We start from the raw sequence: 9,956 nt of genomic DNA, 5'->3' as shown, positions 1-9,956 counted from the left end.
TTTCAAGGACAGAGACTCAGAGTGGCTTACAATCTCCTAAGTCTTCTCCCCCCCCCACAACAGACACCCTGTGAGGTAGTTGGGGCTGAGAGAGCTCTCACAGCAGCTGCCCTTTCGAGAGACAACTCCTACGAGAGCTCTGGCTGACCCAAGGCCATTCAGCAGCTGCAAGTGGAGGAGTGGGGAATCAAACCCGGCTCTCCCAGATAAGAGTCCGCACACTTCACCACTACACCAAACTGGAAGTTCAGCAGGGTCAGTCTTGGCCAGTACTTAGACGGGAGGCCGCCGAGGAAGTTCGGGGTTGCTGGTCGCAGAAGCAGGCAATGGCCAACCTCCTCGGAATGTCCCTTGCCTAGAAAACCCTCTGCGCTGCCCTAAGTTGGCTGCCGGCACTTCCCACCCCCACTCAAAGACAACAACAGCTCAGGGGAGGTTTTTAGTACTCCCCAAAATGACCAATTCTTCCAGCAGAAAAACTGGGGGGGGGGGGGGGGAAGGCTTCTGGGGAAAAAAAACCTGTCTCTCCTTCCCTCTTGAATGTTTTCATTTCCCCCTCCCACCCCCCACACCCCAGTCCCAGCCCATCTCATCTCTAACCAAGGTATGTCAGGGGTGGCCAAACTTGCTTAACGTAAGAGCCACAGAGAATAAAACCAGATGTTTCAGAGATGCAAGATAGGAAGGAAGGGAAGGGGAGGAATGGAAAGAGAAGGAAGGAAGGAAGGGAAGGAAGGAAGGGAGGGAGGAAGGAAGGAAGGGAGGAAGGAAGGAAGGGAGGAAGGAAGGAAGGAAGGAAGGAAGGAAGGAAGGAAGGAAGGAAGGAAGGAAGGAAGGAAGGAAGGAAGGAAGGAAGGAAGGAAGGAAGGGGAGGGAGGGAGGGAGGGGAGGAAGGAAAGGGAGGGAGGGAGGGAAGGGAAGGAAGGAAGGAAGGAAGGAAGGAAGGAAGGAAGGAAGGAAGGAAGGAAGGAAGGAAGGAAGGAAGGAAGGAAGGAAGGAAGGAAGGAAGGAAGCAAACAGATGGGAGAGGAGAGGTGGAAAGAAAGCAACGGGAGAGGAGAGGTGGAAAGAAAGCAACTCTAACTTTAAATGCTTTCTCCAAACTGCCGGTTGGCTTGGAGAAGTGGTTTAAAGCGACAGCCTTCTCCAAGCCGGCCAATGGGAGTGGGGGGGGGGGGAGAACCACACAATACGTGTGAAAGATTTGTTTGGCCACCCTGGTGTAAGTAAAAATAGATATTTTACCTTTAAGAGTAAGCGGGGAACAGTGGCAAATAAAGTAATAGATAAGGGAGGGGGAGAAAGAAGTGGGACAAGTCAAATTAATAACTCTGTATTACCCCCCCCCCCCCCCCCCAATTACACACAGAGAAGAAATGGGGGCAAGAGACAGGATGGAGCCGGCTCAGCGGATGGTGTTTTGGGAAGCACAGAAGTGCAGGCACGCCCAGCTCTCCTCTCGGCTGTTTTTTATTTCCTCATTCCAATAAATTAAAGGAGTCGGGTGTTGCAGGGAGAGGGGTGGCCTTGAAGGGGGCTTCCCCAGCCAATCAGGTGAGGACGGTCGCCACATTGGGCAGTAGCGTAGCAAGCTCTGATTGGACACCCGGGATTTGGCAGAGGGGGTTGCCCCGCAGGTTGAGATGGGCCAGCTTGGGAGGAGGCCAGAGGTCGGAGGTCAGAGGGTCGCTGGATGCCTGGGGAAAGGCAGCGGAGTTAAGGAGAACTGCGGTTTCTAGAGTGGCCCCGTTCAGACCCGTGTTCAACAAGAGGAATCTCCCCGCCCTGGTTTAACCTCACAGCCTCGTGAGGGCGGGGAAGAAGAATTGCAGATTTATACCCCACCCTCCTCCCTGAATCAGAGTCTCAGAGCAGTTTACAATCTCCTAGATCTTCTCCCCCCACAGCAGACACTCTGTGAGGTGGGTGGGGCTGAGAGGGCTCTCACAGCAGCTGCCCTTTCAAGGACAGAGACTCAGAGCGGCTTACAATCTCCCATGTCTTCTCCCCCCACAACAGACACCCTGTGAGGTGGATGGGGCTGAGAGGGCTCTCACAGCAGCTGCCCTTTCAAGGACAACTCCTGCGAGAGCTCTGGCTGACCCAAGGCCATTCCAGCAGGTGCAAGTGAAGGAGTGGGGAATCGAACCCAGTTCTCCCAGATAAGAGTCCGCGCACTTAACCACGACACCAAACTGGCTCTCAGGGACTTTGGAAGCCAAGAGTCAAGGATACGGTTGTTGCAGAGGGAGAGCTCCTCCAGGCGAGGAAGTGGGGGCAGGCCTTCGAGGGTCTCGATCCGGTTCGCGTCGGCTTCCAGGACCTAAGGAGGAAACAGGAGAGTCAGAAAAGCAAGCCTGCCCCCGTCCCCGACATCCCGTACGTTTGAAACCATGCTGCCCGTGGGTGTTTCGATGTAGTTCTTGCAGGACCTTGATGTGGTTCTTCGAAACCACATCTGTATCGAAATTAGCACCAAATTATTTTAAACTGTTTAATGCTTTTAATGTAAACCTTTTTATTGTAAGTTATGTGCTGCGAGCTGCCCTGAGTCTGCTTCAGCAGGAAATAAATCCAATAAAAGAAAATAAATATATAAAATAAGAGCTCACCAAGGAAGTGAAAGAATAGCAGATTTGCTGCTCTTTTAAGTGCAAACAAGTGTCCAAAATGCAGCCCTTGCCCCTCGCTTGAGATATTAACCAACGCGACCACAGTGTCTTTTGAAACGCACCTGCCGTGAAAACGTTGTGAAAGCAGCGTCACCCTAGAGTCGGAAACGACTGGTGCTTGCACAGGGGACCTTTCTTTCCTTTCCTTCTCTCTGAATCAGACACTCAGAGCGGTTTACAATCTCCTGTATCTTCTCCTCCACAGCAGACACTCTGTGAGGTGGGTGGGGCTGAGAGAGCGCTCCCAGAAGCTGCCCTTTCAAGGACAGCTCTGCAAGAGCTCTGGCTGACCCAAGGCCATTCCAGCAGCTGCAAGAGGAGGAGTGGGGGAATCAACCCGGTTCTCCAGATAAGAGTCCTCACACTTCACCACTACACCAAACTGGCTCTTCAGTTAGCTGAAATCTGATTTGCCGTTAAACGTCACGTATTCAGTTAAGTTTGAAAAAAGATTGGGAGATTTAATTTTTATTGCATCTGTTTGCATAACAGCAGGAATAATTAGCTGCTGTACTTAACCTTTTAAGCTCCTAACTAATAAGAAGATTTATTATGCTTATATAGGTCATTAACTCACGGAAAGTTTTCCTGTTGGTTTTGCTAGAATGATTCACCCCCTGGGCTGTACTACAACAGATAAATTTCTCTTAGCAGGTTTTCTCTTACGCAGAGCTCGGTGAGGTCTCTGTTGCCTCTCAGTTAACGAGAACAATCCTGAGCCGTGCAGACCTTTAATTGGAGGCAAATTAAGTAATTTCTTAGGCCAGCTGCAATCCTCAGCAATTAAGAAAGAGGCAGCCCCGCTGAGCTTCAGAGGGTTCACCTCTGAGTAAGCCTGCTAAACTTACTTCTTTATAAGAACATTTACCGGCTGCTTTTCTTCCTTAAGGAGTTTGAAGTGGCTCCCAAGGTAGATAAAGCACATAAAAAGGATAAAGTTAAAACCGCCAATGAGGACTGCTTTAATTCCACGCAGCCCTACATAAAATACTTCCGCTGCCTCCTGAAGACTGCAAGAGAGAGTCATTTCAGAGAGCTAAGAAATTTTGGTGGGTCCTGAGGAGAGGGGAGAAAGGGGGGGGGGAGTGTCTTACCTCAAGCAGCACATCATGGCCAGGGAGGAGGGCAAGGAGCAGAGAAGTTGTCTGACAGGTTCATGTGGGTGACAGTAAGAGGTGCTCCAAGTGGCAAAGGCTGGTGAGGTCCTGAAAAGGGAGAAAGGGAGGTGGATCAAGGCGGGATTCTCAGGAGTTAAGGCTTGTTTCTCCTGCCCACTCCCAGCCTGTAAGGATCGGCTTTATTTATCCGAAGCAGAAATAGGCAGAGAATAGCGGTGAAGAAGGTGCAGAGCGTTGGAAGTGTGGCTTGGGACTGTACCCTCAGTTTGACACCACGGACTACCATACTGAGGAAAGGCTAGCACAGAGGTGGCCAAACTGGCTTCATGTAAGAGCACAGAATAAAGTCAGATGCCTGAGAGCTGCAAGACATGAACGTCAGATGTTTGAGAGCCTCAAGACAGGAAGAAGGAAGGAAGGAAGGAAGGAAGGAAGGAAGGAAGGAAGGAAGGAAGGAAGGAAGGAAGGAAGGAAGGAAGGAAGGAAGGAAGGAAGGAAGGAAGGAAGGAAGGAAGGAAGGAAGGAGGAAGGAATGAAGGAAGGAAGGAAAATAGATGGGGGAGGGAAGAGGTGGAAAGAAAGCAACTTTACTTAAAATGCATTCTCCAAAATGCTGGCTGCTTGGCGAAGTGATTTTAAGAGACAAATGCCTTTCCAAACGGGCCAATGGGTGGTGGAGCATTTGAGAGCCACATAATATGTGTGAAAGAGTCACATGTGCTTCTAAGACCACAGTTTGGCCACCCTTGGGCTGCCAGTGCATAGGACTTAGAAGAAAGGTCCCCTGCGCAAGCACCAGCGTTTCTGACTCCGGGTGACGTTGCTTTCACAACGTTTTCATGGCAGACCTTTTTACGGGTGGTTTGCCATTGCCCTTCCCCGTCATTACACTCCCCCACCAGCAAGCTGGGTACTCGGAAGGATGGAAGGCTGAGTCAACCTTGGGCTGTCTACCTGAATCCAGCTTTTGCTGGGATCGAACTCAGGTTGTGAGCAGAGAGTTCATATCGCATACTGCAGTACCGCTGCTTTACCACTCTGCACCACGGGGTCTAGGACTCAGGTTCAAATCCTCCGTCAGCCGTGAGCTGATTTGGAACAAGTCACTCTCTTTCAGCCAACCCACCATACAAACTTCGCTGAGCGCCTTTGTGGGACAGTGGGATAAAAACGTGAGAAAGCAGTGGCGCTCTGTGTAGATTAGTTCCAAGAGCGTTGTGTTTGCAAACAGGGATACATTTGCGCTTGGGGGAAAAAAAATTAACCTAATCTCCTTCGTTTATGCATAGCGTGGAACAGAGTTGGCACAAGAACCTCAGAAAAGCCCTTCTGGGTCAGACCAGAGTTCCATCCACTGCAGCGTCTTGTGAGACACAACGGGTCAACCAGTTCCTCTGGAGGGCCGACATCAGGGCACAGAGATGGCCCTGCGATTCAGAGGATTGGTGCCTCTGAAGGTGGAGGTTCCCTTTAGTCCCTGATAGACCTGTTCTCTGGGAACCCGTCCCATACCTTTTCAAAGTCGTCTACGTCTGCAGCCATTGCTCTATCCTCTGGCAGCAAATTCCGTATTTTAATGACTGTTCTTGTGACAAAGCCTTTGATGTTTATGGCTGCCAATCTAAAAGTTTACCTTGGGGGGGGGGGAGCCAGTATGGAATCTGCGTTTTGTTGAGATAAACTGCCTGACCCTGAATTTCCAGCTTTCTTTGAAGAAGATTTTGGATTTATATCCCGCCCTACGCTCTGAATCTCAGAGTGGCTCACAATCTCCTTTACCTTCCACCCCCATAACAGACACCCTGTGAGGTAGATGAAGATATTGGATTTATATCCCGCCCTCCACTCCGAAGAGTCTCAGAGCGGCTCACAATCTCCTTTCCCTTCCTCCCCCACAACAGACACCCTGTGAGGTGGATGAAGATATTGGATTTATATCCTGCCCTCCACTCCGAAGAGTCTCAGAGCGGCTCACGATCTCCTTTACCTTCCTCCCCCACAACAAACACCCTATGAGGTAGGTGGGGCTGAGAGTGCTTTTACAGCAGCTGCCCTTTCAAGGACAGCTTCTATGAAAGCTACGGCTGACCCGAGGCCATCTCAGCAGGTGCAAGTGGAGGAGTGGGGAATCAAACCCGGTTCTCCCAGATAAGAGTCTGCACATTTAATCACTACACCAAACTGGCTCTTTCAACTGCTTTGTCAACAACCGTCTGAGCGTACCCAATGAGGCCTTTCTTCCCATCAGCCACTGCAGCTTATATCAAGATGCCTTGCCATTTTTCCTGTTTGCTAGTGGGCTTTCACTTTTGCCTCTCCGCTTCTGCTTGCGCCTATCTTCTTGCAACAGTTATCGAATTCCTTCGCACTGGTCTGAGGGGTTACTAAGGGAAACCAAGGTCGCTCCTCGAGATTAGGAGCACCTGAGAAAGGGGCCTGGGAACAACTTTTCTTCAAAATTGTAACGGTTTAAGTTAGATCTATATAAGGAGGGCGAAAAGCCCGCCAAGTCAGTCTTTGCAAAGTCTGTCCTGTCCACATAACTGTCCTGAGTCAATAAACAACCATTATTGAAGTGGGCTGTTTGTGATCTTTCAACTGTCGGGGTCTTGACAGTTTAGTTCCCTCCTGAGCCCTCCCCACCCCTGCTCCCCCTTGCTCCCTACCCTCTGGGACAGATCCACCACGCGGGCCTCGGCGTATTCCATCTTGAGGATGCTGTTCTCGATCAGGAACTTGCTGCGCAGGTCGTCCAGGTAGGCTGAGCGCATGGGGTCAGCAGCCTATGGGTTTTCGGGAGGATCAATGAACAAAGAAGAGATCAGCAGGCATTCTCTTGTGAGAAAAAGCAATGGGGAAACAGGGCGGCGCAGTGGTTAAGAGCATCAGACTAGGATCTGGGAGATCCAGGTTCGAAACCCCACTCAGCCATGGAAGCTTGCTGGGTGACCTTGGGTCAGTCACTTTCTCTCAGCCTAACCTACCTCGCAGGGTTGCTGGGAGGATAAAATGGAGAGAAGGAGAACCAGGTTCCCATTGGGAAGGAAGCTGAGGTAAAAACGAAGTAAATAAATATGATTTAATGCTCTAGGCAGGCATTAAATCAGGGTTCCTTTTAAAAATTAGAGAAGAAAGAAGAAGAAAGAAAGAAAGAAAGAAAGAAAGAAAGAAAGAAAGAAAGAAAGAAAGAAAGAAAGAAAGAAAGAAAGAAAGAAAGAAAGAAAGAAAGAAAGAAAGAAAGAAAGAAAGAGTGGTGCAGCAGTAAACAGTGTCAGACTGGTATCTGGAAGACCTGGGTTTGAATCCCCACTCTGGCATGGAAGCTTGCTGGGTGACCTTGGGCCAGCCATGCTCTCTCAGCCTAACCTACCTCACAAGGCTGTTGTGAGTATACAAGGGAGGAAAGGACAATGACTTATGCCACTTTGTATCTCCCCCTGGGGAGAAAGTTGGGCTCTAAATCAACTAAAAAACCAAATAAACAGGTGCTGGGGCTGAATTCTGCTCGGAAATGTGGCCTCTTGAATCGGGCACCTTGTCTTCCTAGCCCCAGAGGTGTGTTTTGTGGGTTGGGAGAGGAGAACCCTCAAGGGGAAAGGGACACTCTTTGCATGCTCAGAGGCACTATTTATGCTTGCCAGGCAGCCTTTGACAGAGCAAAGTGTGAACTGCGGGAGTGACTCAGGATCAGAAATGGAAACGACTCAACATATGAAGCTGCCTTATACTGAATCAGACCTTCGGTCCATCAAAGTCAGTATTGTCTACTCAGACTGGCAGCGGCTCTCCAGGGTCTCAAGCTCAGGTTTTTCACTCCTATTTGCCTGGACCCCTTTTAGTTGGAGATGCAGGGATTGAACCTGGGACCTTCTGCTTCCCAAGCAGATGCTCTACCACTGAGCCACCGTCCCTCCCCTGACCAGCAGTGGCTCTCCAGGGTCTCAAGCTGAGGTTTTTCATGCCTACTTGCCTGGACCCTTTTGAGTTGGAGATGCCGGGGATTGAACCTGGGACCTTCTGCTTCCCAAGCAGATGCTCTACCACTGAGCCACCATCCCTCCCCTAAACTCAACCATCTCCATAGATCACCTTCAGGGTCTTGAAATAGCTGAGGGTCTCGCGCTCGTACACCAGAGGGTCCAAGGCTCTCATGAGGAGGATGATCGTCAGGAGACACCCTAGAGAGAGAATACAGAACATAGCAGTATGAGAACAGGGCAGGGGGGCGCCGGGCACAGCCTTAATGCAGGTGAGGAGTGCGGGGCTGAGAAGACGCTGCATTCCTCACTTCTGGTAGGCACAGGGAGGGGCCCAGAAAATCTATTTATGCCCCTCATCCCCAATCCAGCTTCTAGGTTTTCACCGGACTCTGCCTAAACCCTCCCAAGCCCTACACTGCAAATCAGGAAACAGCAACTTGGTTTGTTTAAAAACATATAAGCAAGTTTCTAGTCCCCAAGGCTGTGTCACATTTATTTATCATCTGTTACCCTACCGGCCTCCCCCCATTCCAACCCAGCGCTACAAGATCTGCTGGAGCTGGACAATAAGTCACATCTGTGAGGCAGAATCTGCCATCTTAGTCTAATTTTAGATTTTATATATTTTGAACTGGTCTTTCATTGTTTTTACTGTTGACTTTTTATGATGTAACCCGCCTTGAGCCTGTTCTACGGGAAGGGCAGGTTAAAAATCGAATAAAATAAAATAAAAATAAATTTGTTTACTTCATTTGTACCTCACCGTTCCCCACCCAGTGGGGACCCTGTTCTCTCCCTTTCATCGTCACGACAACCCTGTGAGGTTAGGCTGAGGGAGCGTAGCTGGCCCGAGGTCACCCAGGGGACTTGAACCCAGGTCTCCTGGATCCACGTTTTACAACTACACCTCACTGGCTTTAATGGCAATAGCTCACAACTTTAACACCAGTAACTCACAAAGTAGAATTTTTGCCCACAAGACTCTGCAGCTTAGAGGGAACACTGGTGGTGGATACAAGCACAGACAGCTTCAAGAGGGGATTGGATCAACATATGGAGCAGAGGTCCATCAGTGGTTCTTAGCCACAGGATGAACTCTCTCTCTGAGGCAAGTGATGCTCTGTATTCTTGGTGCTTGGGGTGGGGGGGCAACAGTGGGAGGCCTTCTAGTGTCCTGGTCCCACTGGTGGACCTCCTGATGGCGCCTGGTCTTTTTGGCCACTGTGTGACACAGAGTGTTGGACTGGATGGGCCTTTGTCCTGATCCAACATGGCTTCTCTTCTGTTCTTATGTGACACAGAGTGTTGGACTGGATGGGCCTTTGGCCTGATCCAACATGGCTTCTCTTACGTTCTTATGTGACACAGAGTGTTGGACTGGATGGGACACTGGTCTGATCCAACATGGCTTCTCTTATGTGACTCAGAGTATTGGACTGGATGGGCCATTGGCCTGATCCAACACGGCTTCTCCTATGTTCTTATGTGACACAGAGTGTTGGACTGGATGGGCCACTGGCCTGATCCAACATGGATTCTCTTATGTTCTTATGTGACACAGAGTGTTGGACTGGAGGGGCCACTGGCCTGATCCAACATGGCTCCTCTTATGTTCTTATGTGACACAGTGTTGGACTGGAGGGGCCACTGGCCTGATCCAACATGGCTCCTCTTATGTTCTTATGTGACACAGAGTGTTGGACTGGATGGGCCATCGGCCTGATCCAACATGGCTTCTCTTCTGTTCTTATGTGACAGAGAGTGTTGGACTGGATGGGCCATTGGCCTGATCCAACATGGCTTCTCTTATGTTCTTATGTGACACAGAATGTTGGACTGGATGGGCCTTTGGCCTGATCCAACATGGCTTCTCTTATGTTCTTATGTGACACAGAGTGTTGGACTGGATGGGCCATTGGCCTGATCCAACAGGGCTTCTCTTCTGTTCTTATGTGACAAAGTGTTGGACTGGATGGGCCATTGGCCTGATCCAACATGGTTTCTCTTATGTTCTTATGTGACACAGAGTGTTGGACTGGACACAGAGTGTTGGCCTTTGGCCTGATCCAACATGGTTTCTCTGCTCTTATGTGACAAAGTGTTGGACTGGATGGGCCTTTGTCCTGATCCAACATGGCTTCTCTTATGTTCTTATGTGACACAGAGTGTTGGACTGGATGGGCCAT

General features: G+C 50.0%; 1 protein-coding gene across 1 annotated transcript in view; it reads right to left on the bottom strand.

The window, feature by feature from the left end:
• Positions 1-1,524: 1,524 nt before the first annotated feature.
• LOC132584598 (geranylgeranyl transferase type-2 subunit alpha-like) overlaps positions 1,525-9,956 on the bottom strand; it is a 44,940-nt gene continuing 36,508 nt past the window's right edge. Inside the window, 9 exon segments of the mRNA XM_060256500.1 lie at positions 1,525-1,659; positions 1,661-1,697; positions 2,236-2,323; positions 3,541-3,682; positions 3,767-3,812; positions 3,815-3,841; positions 3,844-3,877; positions 6,457-6,573; positions 7,880-7,968. Coding sequence (XP_060112483.1) covers positions 1,551-1,659; positions 1,661-1,697; positions 2,236-2,323; positions 3,541-3,682; positions 3,767-3,812; positions 3,815-3,841; positions 3,844-3,877; positions 6,457-6,573; positions 7,880-7,968 — 689 coding nt within the window. The 3' untranslated portion in view covers positions 1,525-1,550.

Source organism: Heteronotia binoei, chromosome 15 (genome assembly GCF_032191835.1).
Source record: "Heteronotia binoei isolate CCM8104 ecotype False Entrance Well chromosome 15, APGP_CSIRO_Hbin_v1, whole genome shotgun sequence".
Classification (NCBI taxonomy): domain Eukaryota; kingdom Metazoa; phylum Chordata; class Lepidosauria; order Squamata; family Gekkonidae; genus Heteronotia; species Heteronotia binoei.
The sequence above is the reverse complement of the archived record's forward strand: the minus strand, read 5'-3'. Positions and strand labels throughout refer to the sequence as shown.